Source organism: Arvicanthis niloticus, chromosome 22 (genome assembly GCF_011762505.2).
Source record: "Arvicanthis niloticus isolate mArvNil1 chromosome 22, mArvNil1.pat.X, whole genome shotgun sequence".
Taxonomy (NCBI): Eukaryota; Metazoa; Chordata; class Mammalia; order Rodentia; family Muridae; genus Arvicanthis; species Arvicanthis niloticus.
In genome coordinates, this window is record NC_133429.1 from 44,713,653 (window position 1) to 44,730,165 (window position 16,513).

Sequence of the window (16,513 nt, forward strand, 5' to 3'; positions counted from 1 at the left end):
AAAAGAGAGAAGAGAAGAAAAGAGAAAAGAAAAGAAAAAAAAAAAAAAAGAAAAGAAAAGAAAAGAAAATAAAATAAAAGAAAAAAAGAAACAACACCCAAAGCAGCTTTTAAAAGCCCAGGATGAAAAACCAGCTTTAATATCAAGATATAAAGCAAAGCCATGATCAACATACCTTACTTATCCTGGTCAAATGCAATTTTTTCCTTTCTTTTAAAATGCTAACATAAAATAAATAATTTACCAAAATGTGCACTCACAGAGTGAACTTTTATTTACAATACACAATTTATAATCTATTGTATTTGATTAGTTCAAGTGAAGAACATTATACTTTTTGCTTTAGTAACAGTGGGACACAAAGCGATTTCAGGTAGTCGGCTGTGAAATGTGCCCAGCATTTAGTTTCCTATTAAAGGCAGAATCGCCTGTCAATCATCCATACATTCTTTCAACTGGATCAGAGGGAGAGAAAAGCAGCAAATGAAAACATGTCAAATGCTCACATATATATTTGGCATCTTGGATCCTTGCCTATGAGAAGCTAAATAAAACCCAAGGTTGTATGTGTCATGTGCTGCACAGGTTCTGACTCTGGAACATGCAAATGCTATTTCTCTGATACAAGTTACCTTCTGAGAAAAGCGGTAAGGCTATGGTGAATTCCATCAGGAACACACAGAGAAAGTTAACAGACCTACCTCTAGAGCCAAGTTATCAATGAATTAAAGGCCAGTACATGAACAGAAAACCTCACCTAACTTTGATGCAGTTCTTACTACAGATACAGAGTACTAACCAGCCTTCCTTAAAGCTATAGTAACTGTGAGAGCTAAAAAGTTGCCAAATTACCAAAACAGAATAGAGAATAATAGACAGCAGAAACCTTTAATTTTGAACCAACAGTGGATAGAAGATAAGCACTTTAAACCAAAACAAAATTGAAAATTTTTGATAGATTCCAATTGCAGTGAAAATACTTACATGTAGCTGAAAATGATTTGATGGCGTGTGAGATCTAGGGCGTGTCCCCACAGTGAGTAGGGTAAAGGGAATGGTCTGCACTTTAATGACACAACAAAAGGGAACTTCCTCGAGACTGTCCCTCTTGTTGTGGTAACAGACCCACACTGATTACCAGGGACAGGTTGGAAAACTTGGTGTACCAAGGACATTCTGCAGTATTTGAGCCACACTGACACAGCAGCTAAGTACCGGAGTGGCGCAGACAGGCAGCCTAACGCACAGAAACTAGATTACCCAAGAACTAAGTTCAGCCATAGTTTTCTTGCAGTATTATTAGAGCAAAATTAATGACCAACATCCACAAATTTAACATTTGTCATCAATTATGTCACATCCAAAAAATTAAAGAAAACATAATTCATCAAAACAGCAGCAAACTTAAAAGGGATTTATTTGTGATTTCCTATATATATTTAGCTTGTAAATACAAGACTGTAAATGTATTAAGAGACAATTTCTGTTAAAGTTTTCATTGTGTTTCACTTCAAGTACTGCACAAGTTAAAATCTGATCAAGGATTTACATTCGGGTATCTGAAACTCCTCATCTCAGACATGTGTCTCATGTGGTGGATAACGCCATCTCCATAGACACCACCAGCAGGAAAGTCTCTCGTATGGCTTCTTGGACTTTCATTAATTAGTGTGCATACAGTTTTCATTTTCTAGGTCATTGTCATTATCATTGCTGTCTTCATCACTTTCCAGGGGGATACCTGTGGCAGCTGAAGCACCTTTAGATTCCCGGTCAAGAGGGAAGAAGCCAGTTCCACTGAAAGTGTCCTGTCTCTGGTAGAAGAGCACGTACGCTGCTTTGGACTGTCGAACAAGCAAGGTGTGTCAATGGTGGCGACATACACAAAGACCATAGCTGATACAGTACCAAATCTTAGCTAATAACCAATTTTAGTGACAAAAAAATCAAATAGTAAAAACATATAGCTACACATAATCACATGGAAGCTACTAAAATTGGCTAAATATAATTATTTCTATATAAAAATAAGCAGGTTCATTCTATATAATTTGGACTAAGAAATATATACAGCCAAAATACAAGTTAGTGTACTTACTGTAATATAAAATACAATTGTTTTTGATTTACTTGAAGGTGAGTGTCGTTCTATCTAATACCAAGTGTTTCAGCTTATACTTGACCTCTAGTGCAACTTTTCATATTATGTAACATTTTGCCTGGTGGTAAAAACATTGAACATTTCTTCTGTATTTATTGGGAGAACACTGATTTTTTTAAAAGGAAGCACAAGAATGACAATCAGGGAACAGAAAAGGGCAGGAGTGGATGGAGACAGTTAGAGAATAAAGCTCACTGAAGGACCCCACTCACACCCCAGACATGTCATACAGAAACCTGTTCTTGGTATAATTAACATATGTTAAAGATACTTGTTTTTCTTTTTTCCAAGTCATGCTTCCCCTGTGTAGCCCTGGCTGTCCTGGAACTCGGTCTGTAGACCAGGCTGCCCTCATATTCAGAGATCTGCCTGCTTCTGCTTCCTGAGTGTAGGAACTAAAGGTATGTGCCACCACTCCCAACTTGAAAATACTCATTTTAAAAGACTTTTTCGAGGTATGTAGTTGCTGGGAATGGTACCCAGGGTCCACTGGAAGAGCAGCCAGTGCTTGTTAACCACTGAGCCGTCTTCATGGCTTCTGTGTTGTTTTAAAAGACAGCCCAGGCTACCAAGAACAATCACAGAATCTACAGGAAATGAAGTGTTCTGCAGTACAAACAGACTATGAGCAGAGTGAACTCACACCTTACGGAATGGGAGAGAAAACTTTGCTACTTCTATCTCAAACAGGGTTGAAATCTAAATAAAGAACTACAAAAACTCAACCCCCACACCAAAAGTGTCAACCAATAAATGAGCCAGTGAAATAAACAGTTCTCAAAAGAAACTTGAATAGACAATAAAGAGTTTTAAATATTAGCCATGCTTAGCCAACAGGGAAATGCAAATTCTGAGTCCATCTCACCACAGTCAGAATGGCTGAGATTGAGACACAGATGCCGAGTGCTGTTGGGAATGTAGGGAGTGGGAAGCTTCCCTCACCGCCTCACTCAGGGGGGAGTGTAAACTAGTGCAGTGTTTATGGAACGCAGCGTGGAGTTTCTCAGACACTAAGATGACAAGGACCATATGACCCAGCTAGACCATTGCTGGAATATCCGCAAGGACCCACATATCTTACCAGGGACACTTGCACATCTGTGTTTACTGCTGCTATCTTCACACTAGAGTGAACTAGAACCAGTCCAGATGTTCATCAACAGATGACTGGATAGTGCAAATGAGGTATATGTACACAATCAGATTTTATTCAGCAGTCAAGAAAAATAAATTTTCATGAAAATAAATGATCTAGAAAAGTATTACATTACGTGACATAACCTGGACTCAAAAAGACAAAAATCACATTTCCTCATAAGCAGATCCTAATTTTTAATGTTTTACGTATGTACAAATGCATTTCATGTATGTATATATATGCATGTTCATATTTGAGTGTGTGTGAGTGGATACAGGCAATGAAACCATATAGGAGCCGTAAGAAAGGAACAAGAGGTTCTGAGCAGAAGAACCTGTGGGGCGCAGGGGTGTGAAGGGCAGGGCAATGTCACAATGAGACCTAATCCCCTGTACTAACAGCACAGTCCATGCTGACCTGGGATTTGACATGTAGCAGACGGCCTGGAACTTGTGATCTCCCAGCCTGACTCTCAAATGCTAAAATCAAAGACATGTGCCACAATATGATGCATCATGTACTACATCAGACATGTCTCTCTGGCTCTAAAAATACTTGTTTTATTCTGCATCTCCTACCATGAGAACTTCCTTCCACACTCCACACAACCTCTCTCCTTCTCCACTGGGCTGATACCTCACAATCATACCAATACCTCCACCCATACCTCACAATCAGCTCCAATTCAACGGAACGGAACTTGTCCAAACCACTCTAATGAAATGGCTTTCAGGAGGGCCAACAGTGTCAAAGTCAACTGTCAGTCGTACTCCATCTTTCACAGCCTTCTCTCGAGTAACTTGTGTCTTCTGTGACACTGCCTCTCCCACATCTTCTCTCTTCCAGTTCCTACTGAATTCTTCTGGGGCCTCAGTAAATCCTTTACAGACACCCTGTTCTGTCTCAGCTTGTGTCCCTCACTAGGCATCTCAAAAGAGTCTGTGGCTTCAACAGCTAGCTAAGAATAACAGCTCATATCCCAGCACTTAGCAAGCTGAGGTTAGCCTGGACTACACAGTGAGACCATGTTTCATAAAAATATCCAGTTCTCTCCATGAACTGAGTTTAGTGCTACAACTAGGCTGTCACCCACTGCGAATGTCCCAGGCAGCCTTCCTTCCCATTCTGAGAAGACACTGCTTTCCTACCTTTATTAGCAGCTCCAGTCAGCCATTACTAATTCTATCCAAATTGTTTCCCAAGCTCCTTCTCCTTTGAGCAGAGTAACTCAAGTGCTTAGGTCACTGTGTCAGTGTCCTGTGCAGTCTTTCTGCTCTTCTAATGCTTCACAGTGTAATGATCTGTCCTGCTTCCTTGTCTGTTCAGGTGTTCTTGTGTTTGGAACATCTGTGATGCTTGTTTAATTGAGGCTTATTTGTACAAGTGGAGGTCGAGGTCTGTCAGATGCTGCCCTCAGACTTGAGCTTTCTGTACTTACTCATTTCTTCAAGCACAGCCATTCCTTTTCTGTCTCAGAGAAACATTTAATGGTAACTGCCATATTATGATTGTTAATTTGTCTGTATCCGAGTTGTTAAGGGGTACAGACAGTGAAATACATACAGCTGTTTAGAATGGAACTAAGCTGTCCCTGACACATACACAAATACTCAAATATATTTGACTCAATGAAGAATCACTGTTAAAGTCACATATGTCACATCATCAATTCCATCCTTTATTTTGGGAGACAGGTCACAACATGGCTTAAGCTTGTTTCCAACTCATTCTATCATAAAGAGTGTCCTTGAATTCCTTATGTTCCTTTACTGCCTGGATTCTGGGATTACAGAAGTGTAACACCAAATCTGCTTTATGTGGTGCATGGAAACTAATGGCCTCTGTTGACATTATCAGCCTCAAACCTGCTTTGTATACAAGATGCACTTTTATTTGAAGGCAGGATTAGGATAGTTCATTCTGGGATGCTTGGGCTAAAACATCAGAGAAACAGGACTGAAGCGTGGGAGCCAGGCACACACGGGGGATGCTGAAGTAGCCGGGCACACACAAGGGGGATGCTGAAGGAGCCGGGCACACACATGGGGGATGCTGAAGGAGCCAGACACACACATGGGGGAATGCTGAAGGAGCCAGGCACAGACAGGGGATGCTGAAGAGGCCAGACACACACATGGGGGATGCTGAAGGAACCGGGCACACACATGGGGGATGCTGAAGGAGCCGGGCACACACACGGGGGATGCTGAAGGAGCCGGGCACACACATGGGGGATGCTGAAGAAGCCGGGCACACATGGGGGATGCTGAAGGAGCCATTTACCTGTTTTTAAAGCTACTCTAGGATTCAACACGTCTTTTGCTACAGATGTCATCTACTAAGGCTACCATATTGCCTAGGTATGTAGGAGAGTGTTACCACATTCTGATACTGGTACAATGGCAACACTGCTTCAGAACACATACTCGGAACACTCAAACCACAAGACTGTGTAGCTTACACACAAACACATTTTGGGTGGGACAGGAGGGGAAAGAGATAAAAAGTTAATTTAAATCTATTCATTTCACAGAGTAAATCTGCACCATAAATGGGTTCAGAAGCTTATTGATTTGCTTTAAGAAGCTGAATCCTTGAAATATTATAAACTAAAAACTACTGTCTACTCTTAAGTAGTATTTACTCTGAAAAACACAGGAGTCAGCATTTCTTACATCAGAGACACTTGTATTGGAAATTCCAACAGAAAGTTGTTTCATCTGAAAATGGCAAGAGATGTTCACAATGTGACTTGTGTGTGATAATGAGAACATTTTCCAGATAAATTTCCACACAAGCCATTTTCCGTTTCTTAAAGTGAGACTGAGCAATGTTTGTGACAAGCTGCTGGAGAGCAGAACAGTGCTCCCATGGCCTCCTTCTCCTCCTCTCTTCTCTGTAGCCCTGGCTGTCCTGGAACTCACTGTGTGCATCAGGCTGGTCTCAATAGACATGCACCACCATGCCTGGCCCTGGTACATGAGCACACTCCAGCCCTGGTCTTCCCTTCTGTTAACTTACATGTCTTCCTAAGAGGCTGACCCCATGACTTCAGAAACTGAAGACATACTTACCACAATTTGGTCTTCAGATGCAGTGGAGACGCTACTGTCATCAAAATAGTACCATTTTCCATCATCTTTGTTTTTTGCAAAAGCAGTATCTAATGAAAGAAGACAATTACTTCTGTGACTGGACTCCTCACAACTCTGTAATCACTGCACAAGAAAGATCCACTAAAGGCATGGTAAGCATCTATCAGAGGCTAGCACACACTCACCCGATGGTAAGCATCTATCAGAGGCTAGCACACACTTACTTGATGACAAGTGTCTATACAAAGCTAGAACACATTCACTGGATTTGACAAAGGCTCTGAGAATCATTTCTAGCAATTTAAATGCCTAAGAAATATTTTTTTTCTAAGTTGAAACTTAGGACTTTTTTCAGAGGAAGAAAATAATATAGTTATGATTTTTTTTTTATTCACACACAAAAAAATATACCAGTGGCAATTAGAGATACTTCCATTATCAGTAGCTCTGTGAGCAGGCGCAGCAGTGTGCACTGTACCCACAGTCAGGTACATCCCCATTCTCACTGGAGAGCTAGGAACTTCAGACTTGCAAAGGGCAGTTTGCTCCAGGCAGTGCAGCTGTCATGCAGACACGCTGGGACTTAACCCAGGCTGTGTCTGACATCCCTATGTCTAGCGTCTTCATTACATCCGTCTCCTATGACATCTCCCTTCCTGACAACTTTGCTTAGTCGCTTATGGTTCTTACACACCAGAATCCTTCTGTCTGTAACATAGTACAGAACAGGGAAAGATAACAAGTGCTACCTTTACTCCATGCTCTGTATAGACTACACACTCAACACTCCCCTGTGCTAACAGAGCACACTCCAACCATAGTTACACATACACCAGTTAACCGTCAACATTCCGAGGCGCTGAGGAGCAGCGTGCTATCATAGGCTCCTCTGTGTAGCCTTCAGCCATTTTCCCAACCGCACAGAGTCACAGTAACCAGCAGTGTACGTCTTTGTCTGTGTTCTTTCTAGGTCCCAACACATGACAGCATCATGTCTTCCTTCTGTATCCCTTCTTAGATCTGCTCAGCTGACTGAAGCCTATTGCGTGCACTGCGTCTGCCAGTCCTAACTCAAGAGAACTGTAGAGCAGGCAATGAGCTTACAGAAGGAATACACTCTCAGTCTTGAAGAAAATATGAAAACTATGAGATAACTAAATAAAGGATTTAGTAAATTTCTTTGAAAATACTAGCAAGCTAGACCTCTGGATTACAGAGAAAACTGTGAGACAAGAATAATAAAGTCAACAGACACACAGCCCAAGAGCAACTACGAAGAACCAGTTGCACGTAAGCCGGACCGTGGGTGCAGTGGGTAGACTTTCACAGAGCCAACAATGTCCAAATGTAGGCGGCAGCAGCAACAACAAGAACAATAACAACAACAACAACAACAACAAACAACACAGAAAACTGATAGTCCATATGACACAAAATAGAAAAACCTATGGGGTCAAGCCCAGATGTGGGGATGAATTCTAGTGGACTTGTTGGGATAGTTACTTTCCATATTGTTCTGGTGATTTCAGAAACAAAAGCAATGTAGTTTATTTAAGGACCATAGATTTGATTTCAAAGTGAAATAATACATATAAAAGATTATTTCACTTATGGCTGAAATTGTTAAGAATTCTTCTCAGTTAATGAAATCAACCAGGTATTGAAAAAAACAAAAAGACATATCACGGAATAACAATCTGCCAAGTGGAGAGTGTGAGCTGTCACAGTCAACCTCAACTACAATCAGACACGCTCAGCTCATTACGTGAAGAAGCACCACTGGGGCAGCTCAAAGGAGTCCTTAGATAGCATACATAAATAATGACTGTTTCAGTCTTACAGTAGTAGAAAGCTAAGTGTGATCTGGAGTGGAAAGATAAATGCCATAATTGTAAATCATGAAAAGCAAAAGATTAAACAGACAAGAGACAGTTACTGAGATCAACAGTACCTACTGCTTAAGTTGCCAAATAAATATACATGATTTAAAAGAACACAGGTGCTGGGGAGGTGGCTCAGCAATTAAGAGCACTGGCTGCTCTTTCAGAGGTCCTGAGTTCAATTCCCAGCAACCACATGGTGGCTTATAATCATCTGTAATGGGATTTGGCGCCCTCTTCTGGCCTGCAAGCCTATATACAGGCAGAGAGAATGCTGTGTACATAATCTTAAAAAAGCAAGACTGGCAGAACACAGCCCCAGATACCAGAGAAGGAGAGAGGATGAGAGTGGGAGGGACAGCACCTTAGAAAGACAACATGTGCCTTCCTGGCCTTCAGCTGAGGAACATTAACTATTCCTTTGTAGAACTGGTTTTTAAAATACAATATATACAGCTGATTCATTCACTTATAACTATTGAACAATGATTATAAACAAGATACATCTGGTATTTTATTTACTTTAAAAAGTACTAACTATGTTACAGGAAAAAGTCTATGGAGTGAAAAAGGTTAAAATGTAAAACGTCAACTTACAATGTCCTCCTCCCATCCCTCCATAGTGGTTGGAAACAGCAATCAAATTATAGCGGCAAGGGCCTGCATTTGGGTTAATTAGGAATTCTGACATATCCAAGTCACTGTTAAAAAGAAAATCAGAGGTTAAGTCATGCTTTCTTTAAAAGTGATGACGTATCTTTCTTCTAAAGCAATGAATAGTGCCTTCTGCTAATACTGACTCTCCTAAATATATTCATGCATATGCATTAACACAACAGCAACACACACACACACACACACACACACACACACACACACACACACCCCTCATCTGAGAAATTACCAAATAAATTACACATAGACTCTGAGACTTCAGTGTTTGGGGGTTAATGACTCTATACTGAACGTTATCCTGACTGACGTTTTCATGCTACTACATGACGTCAGCGGTCTAGAGAAAAAAATTAAAATGAAAAGTGAAAACCAACTTTCTTGTGAATAGTCATAAATTAACAACTTGGAGAACTCCCTGCTGCACTTCCGTAAACCTGTAACTGCACTCTACACAGTGCTCCGCACTCACAGATGAGGATGGCTCCATCCAGTCACACCTGGTCAAACACAGAGACCAATGGACCACTGTGGGGTGCGTGTCTCCACTTAATGCATTTACAACCCAACCCTGCAACTAAATCTCAGGAACAGCATGGAGGGGGAAGGAAAGACTGTAAGAGATTGTGTCTTATAACGATGACAACAGGGGTGGTAGTGCTGGAGAGATGGCTCAGCATGTAAAACCACCAGCTACTCTTCCAGAGGGTCCAGGTTCAATTCCCAGTCCCCACATGGCAGCTCTGGCCTCTGCAGTCACTGCACACATGTGCATAGACCTAAAAGGCAAACCATCTACGAAGTAAAAATAAACCTTAAGGAAGAAGAAGCCTTGTGTGCAGGAAAGGGCAGATCTGCAGGAGTTGAAAAGAGTCTTGAATGTCATCAAATACATTGTGTTAAATTTTCAAAGAATTATTAAAAATATGAAAATGTAAGATTTCTATTCTATGCTTCGTGGTCTGAATGACTTACACACTAGAAATGGGTAGCATCTTTTGACTGCAACATACTGTTCATTATCTATTGTGTGTAAATTGAGAACAAAACCACCTTATTTCTGGGCATTGTTCTTATGTTTGTATCATTAAAAGGTAACAATGTTTCTCAATTTTAAATACACTGCTACTGAATTTAGCTTTCCAATATTTACACCGTTAAAATGATATACTCTTGAAACATTATGGCTTGTTATTTTAAGAGAAAAATGTCTTATTTGATTTTATAGACAGAATGGCCTTGAACAGGCTTCAGGGCCTGGGGTTAGAGGTGCACACTAATATGCTCAACCCTAACCCTTTCATGCTCAATGGTTGCAAAACGTCTTCAATCAATAAATATCAGTAAAGTGAGTACAATAAATATCTTCCCATTCACATTACCAATATCCTTCCAACTTTGTTAATATACATGCCGTCAGCACGTCTACTATTTCAAGTAAAATCTGGCACAGAGGGTAAAAGACACTGTCAGGTCCTCTTACCCACAGGAGAGTGTCCTGCTTTTAGCTGTGTAATCCAGTGTGGAAGGCAAAAACAGTGCTTACTGTCCACTTTCTCAATTTCCAATTTTGTGCAGTTAAAACCAACCAAACAACGAAACCCCCCAAGAGATTGGCCTCAGATGTTTGAGAATTTTTATTTCTGCCCTCAGACTGTCCCCTCTTTACGTATATGTCACACCATCTAAGAAAGCCACGTCAAGGACAGCAGCTGATATTTTATTCTAAGCCTTCCCTTAAACTTTTGTATTATTTCAGTGTTTTCTAGAAAAGCATATTTTGGAGTGACTGATGATGATAAAATAATTATTAGGAAAACACAGAGCTACTAACCCACAAAGTATCATAAATGGTACTGTAACCTAAGGTACTGCCATACACACTGAGTTAGAAAGTATCTTTAAAAAAACAAAAACAAACAAAAACCCAAAAAACCCCATATTTTTTCCTTGGGTCCATGAAAGACCTCTACGAAAAAAAACCTGTGAAATATTAATTCTAACAAATTATTAGATCTGCACCAAACTTCGATGTTTAAACTGGTCTAATTATACCTGATGTTTACTAATGCAAAGTAAGGACGTCACCACATAAATATGAAAAAGAAGGCCTGTTGTTTACTGAGTAGTGTAACTCACCTGATGGGAAAATCGACTAGTGTATCCAGCTTGTCTCTCATGTAGCGACTGTAGGAGAATCTCTTGAGATGCACCACAAGGACCGGAGGGAGGGACCACAGGTCTAACTTCTTGGTGGCCTGCTGATGCTCTTTACAGTTTGGACAATACCTAGCAAGAAGGAAACCATGACGCTGGACAGAGGCGGAACCATGACTGCATTAGTGAAAACTATGCATCAACGTCACCATCGTATCAGGGAGTAATTATTGTATATGTAACAGAGGTGAACATGTAAGCCATTCCCCACTATATTAATCTCCTACATTTTCAGATAAGCTATATAAAGAAATACTCAAAGAAATGATGAAAGTGGTTTATGAAGGAAAAGAAAGTACAATTACAAGAATAAAGGTTACACTCTGACACTTTACAGAGACACTAGCGCCCTCTTTAGACTAGAGCGTATCGTATAAAATACTCGCTCAAATGTCAAGGACACTCAGTGCTTGGCCAGCACGCTCAGCACAAGCCTGCAAGGGACAAGTAGACAGTCATTTCAGTTTCTTACCAGGGATCTTCAGCACCTAGTTTCTCTTTTGTTGTAAAAAGCTCAATGCAGTCTTTTAACTTCACAAAGGGCCTTTTTGGAGGTTTATATTCCACGCTTTCATGTTTTTCAAAATCCTAAAGAGAAATATGTCTTGAGTTATGAGAACAAATGAAACCAAACTACCCTTAGTCACACATGCACTACGTCTATAACAATAACGCCAACTTTCAGAAGCATCATATAGCTCCTGTCAGTTGACAGGCACATGCAGCAACTTTGGAGTGAACCTCTGGCTGAATAAACTGGTGGAAAACATGTTCAAAACCAACTCTACTTTAAAGACTAAAAAGACTGACTTTGTTTTCTGTTAAAACCAACATATCTGTGGAAGCAAGGGTAGAAGGAAGAGTATCATTCTGATAACTCTTAGTCACACAGAGAGCAGAAGACCACAAACTCAGGAAGCAGGGAGCCTCACCTCTGCAGCGTTCTCGTCAAAATATCTCTTCTTCAAGTCAGGGTCCCAGTCCAAGGCGAGAAAAGATCTTTCTGAGGTGAAAAAAATTTTTTCTTTTCATTAAAAATGTCATAAGCTTTAAATGTTAAAATAAAAGTATCTTAGCGTCAACATATATACACTACAGAAAAGGAACTTCCATGCTTTCTCCTTGCACTAGGTGGTCAGGGCAAGCACATGGGCTATCCCACGCCACTGACAGAATCTAAGTTAAAGTTAAAGCAATACAAAGCCCAAGCACACAGAGACTGACCCCACTTTGGTAAACACTGTCATCACTGAAGACATGAGTTATTACTTATACATAAGTAAATGTACTTTTGTTCACGACAGGTCTACATTTCATTGTCTCTCACTTGAAGATAATTAGCTCTACTCAAGTTCAGTGCTCAGGCTGTTTCTCAGATACTCACCATCTAGCCGAAGCTGCCTGTCATCGAATCTTATATGCCTGGTGTCATCTTTGATGTAGTTGACATCAGTGTTGCCTAAGTTGTTGAACTGGAATGTAAACAGTCGCTTTCTGTGTCCCGTGAGTTGCCCTTTGCATGTTTCCTCCGTACACAATCCATTTTCCGAATCGTTATCTCCTCCGACCGAATCTTCAGACTGACTGTTCTCATTCTCTGAAGGAAGCTCTTGATCCTGGCTGGACTCATCGTCTGGTTCATCCGTTTCCATCTCACCTTAGTGTAAGTAAAGAGAGCTTTAAATCAACCCTGCATTACATTTCAAAATCCCAGTATTGCTTTTCCATATCCGCTCATGTGCTTTAGTTTAGAAATCCACATCACAACCTTGTCTTTGAGGCAATACTGTCTAGGTCAGAAGTACTGAGAGCATGACCAGAAAGTCTTACTTGGTGAACCTTCTTCATGTATGCCATTTGGACCATTTCCATTAATATTCTGGTCCTCACAGCAACGCAGGTGTCCATCAGTCTCCTCAGTTTCAGTAGACATCTTGACATACCGGCTTAAAAAAAAAAAAAAAGAAAGAAAAGAAAAAAAGATCAGGTAATAAATGAGCTTGCTATAAAATTAATTTTTCATTGTACTTAAGAAAGCCAGCTGTTTTAACTTAAGACCTCACACTTTAAGTAAAGCTGAGTAATAATCTATATTTGTGTGGTTTTTAATATAAAAAGGTGATTATTTACTTCTGGGTGTTTTTCCCCTTTCTACCTCTAGGCGTTGTTGTTTGTTTCTGAGTCAGGTCTCGCTGTATATCTGAGGCTGACTTGGAACTCTATGTAGACGAGGCGGGCACTGAACTCATAGCTCTCCTGGCTCTGCCATCTCAGTTCTGGAATTAAAGGTGTGTGCCACCACACCTGGCTGCATGGTCTGTTTTAATTACATTTGTGTGTATGTGCATGTGCGTGGGCATCATATGTGTGGGGATGGAGGTCCAAGGACAGCTGTAGTCACTGGTTCTCCCCTTCCATCACTGGGCCTCAGAGACTGAATCTGGGTTGTCGGCCTTGGCGGCAAGCACCGATACCTTACCTACTGAAGCATCTCTTCGTCTTAGGGCTTTCCATATTTTGTTTATTAAAGGTGCAGCACAGTGGACTGTTCCTCAACTTAAAACAAGAACTTCATCAACAGCCCTCATTTAGATAGTGTGCACCATTGCCAGCAAAGAATACTTGTATTTGTATACTGTTATCTTTATTCATGGGTCACGGAATTACCATGGTTTGGTATATAGGAAATAATACAAAATATATCAGCTATAAAGGATAAGAGAAAGTGTTGAATGGTATTTGCCATTACCTTATTCACATCAAGGTTTATAAAAAAGCAGTGTGTGTGTGTATATATGTGTGTGTCTGTGTATGTATGTGTGTGTGTCTGTGTATGTCTGTATGTGTGTGTATGTCTGTATATGTATGTGTGTGTCTGTATGTATGTGTGTATGTCTGTGTATGTATGTATGTGTGTGTCTGTGTATGTATATGTGTGTGTGTCTGTATGTATGTATGTCTGTGTATGTATATGTGTCTGTGTATGTATGTATGTGTGTCTGTCTGTATGTATGTGTGTGTCTGTGTATGTATGTATGTGTGTGTATGTCTGTGTATGTATGTGTCTATGTATGTATGTATGTATGTATGTATGTATGTATGTGTGTGTCTATGTATGTATGTGTGTGTCTGTGTATGTATATATGTGTGTGTCTATGTATGTATGTATGTGCGTGTGTATGTGTGTGTGTGGTCTCACCATCTGTCACCTGGTAGTACTACTGTTAGGTCTTAGTCCAGCTGAATGCATAAAAATGGCCATCTGAGGTTTACTAGGATTTCTACTCTCAGCTAGCACTAGTCATTTGCCAACTGAAACTGCCTTCCCACTGGTATAAAACAGCTAAGAATTATGTTTTTACATTTGAAATAAAATCAGTAATGAATTTAATGTGACCAACACAATGGATTAGAATGTAATTTTATCTTTATTTTATTTTGGGAGTTTTAAGGCACTCTTTTTTTTTTCTTTTTTGTAGTCTAAGCTGTCCTCAAATTTGCTCTGTAAAAGGAGTAGAATAAGAATCCTTGATTGTCCCATTTTCACCACCTAAGTGCTGGGATTATAGGTGTGTATCATACATATCCTAAGTGCTGGGATTATAGGTGTGTATCATACATATCCTAAGACCAGTTCATGCAGTAGGTCACACCTACGGCTTAGATAACAGGGCTGGGATTATAGGTATGTATCATACATATCCTAAGACCAGTTCATGCAGTAGGTCACACCTACGGCTTAGATAACAGTGCTGGGATTATAGGTGTGTATCATACATATCCTAAGACCAGGTCATGCAGTAGGTCATACCTACAGCTTAGATAACAGGGCTGGGATTATAGGTGTGTATCATACATATCCTAAGACCAGGTCATGCAGTAGGTCACACCTATGGCTTAGATAACAGGTGTAGATCAACACTGTAGAGTGAAAAATTATAAAGACCATTTTGTGAAATATATGCAGGCTTTTTCTTTGCCCTTAGACCTGAGAAGAAGGTTCCAGAACGTGCAACTGGATGTAAGATTTCAGGCCTTTACTGTCACTGCCCGGGACACATTCCGGGTGGAGGTGGAGGACATCATCCCTGAATCAGAGGACACTTGCTAGATTAACATTCCTCAAGCCTCAGGGTGGGAAAGGCCCAAAGCAAGAAGACACATTCCTGACCACAGAAAAAGATACAAGTCATCTAGGTGGGGCTATGACGACAAGTGAGAAATAGTTAACCTGAAATAGTTGGTAATGACAGGGTAGGACACAGTGACATGGTAAAACCACATTTTTGAGAAGAATGAGTGTGGAGAGTGATTTTCACATGGCTATTAACCATTCAGAATGGGTTTCTCTGAAATGTTCCACTATTTTTATGTTATGCATCCTTGACAACCCCTCACCCCCTTCCCACTCCCTTGGTTTGTGGTTTTTCCCTTTTAAAAAACCCTCCTTAGACTGACTGGCTTTGTCAAACTCTACTCCTGCGGGAGTGTGCAGTTTGACTGCTAGCTGCCAGCTCTCTTCTCTAATAAACCTCTGCTGATTGCATCCAAGTATGGTTTCTTGTGATTTTTGGGTGGTCGTAATTTCCTAAGACTTGAGGAAGGGTCTCCCGAGTTTGGGGGTCTTCAACACCATTCCTGGTTGTAATCTGATTTCCATCTGGTTCACTGTCTAAACAAAGCTGAACAGAGGCTTGTTCAACATTGTGGAAGCGCCTTGCGGAATGAGTTTCTCTATTTTATGTTATCATGCTTATTTTGTATACCTGTACTTATCTGGCACTTACCACATTCTCAAGAGTAGGAGATTGTACAGTTTATCTTCAGTATTGTTGCGTGGTACAGCCATAAGAAAAGGCTGGCCGAACAGTGAAGAGCCAGTATGGTGAGTATAACTAGAGTGTCTGAATTTTTCTCTTAGGCAAACAGGAATAACCACATGTTCTGTGTCTTCTGTCCTGTTGATGTTAATTTCAAACCTACAAGAGCAAGAATGACCATAAGCTTTAAGTTTTGTGTTAGTTCTTTAGATTTCCCTGCTGAACAACAGACCGTGAATGGATATTATACTTACACATAAATATCATCCCGCTCCATAATACTACTTAGGTTTTCATCCACAGCAAATATCCTGTGAAATCTATGATTGTATATGTCAGTGACTATCATCTAGAAGGAAATAAATGTCTATTAAGCTGGTTTTACAATACTGAGAAACTAAAGACCAATTTATACACTTTAATCTCAGAAACACCTCACCTTATCTGCAGGTACTCCCGACAAAGCAGACAATGCCGTACAAAGATCTAGTATATTTCCAATTTTGGGCACAATAACTTTATACTAAAAA

General features: G+C 40.3%; 1 protein-coding gene across 4 annotated transcripts in view; it reads right to left on the reverse strand.

Annotated features, from left to right (window-relative positions):
• Positions 1-1,383: 1,383 nt before the first annotated feature.
• Usp15 (ubiquitin specific peptidase 15) overlaps positions 1,384-16,513 on the reverse strand; it is an 89,343-nt gene continuing 74,213 nt past the window's right edge. For all 4 annotated transcript variants that reach the window (XM_076920375.1, XM_076920374.1, XM_076920376.1 and 1 more), the window contains 11 exons: positions 16,423-16,506; positions 16,238-16,332; positions 15,951-16,142; positions 12,994-13,109; positions 12,548-12,820; positions 12,096-12,166; positions 11,636-11,751; positions 11,086-11,235; positions 8,872-8,975; positions 6,374-6,462; positions 1,384-1,844 (listed from right to left, as the gene is read on the reverse strand). In XM_076920375.1, the coding sequence (XP_076776490.1) occupies positions 1,662-1,844; positions 6,374-6,462; positions 8,872-8,975; positions 11,086-11,235; positions 11,636-11,751; positions 12,096-12,166; positions 12,548-12,820; positions 12,994-13,109; positions 15,951-16,142; positions 16,238-16,332; positions 16,423-16,506 (1,473 nt within the window). In that variant the 3' untranslated portion in view covers positions 1,384-1,661. The remainder of the gene's footprint in view (positions 1,845-6,373; positions 6,463-8,871; positions 8,976-11,085; positions 11,236-11,635; positions 11,752-12,095; positions 12,167-12,547; positions 12,821-12,993; positions 13,110-15,950; positions 16,143-16,237; positions 16,333-16,422; positions 16,507-16,513) is intronic.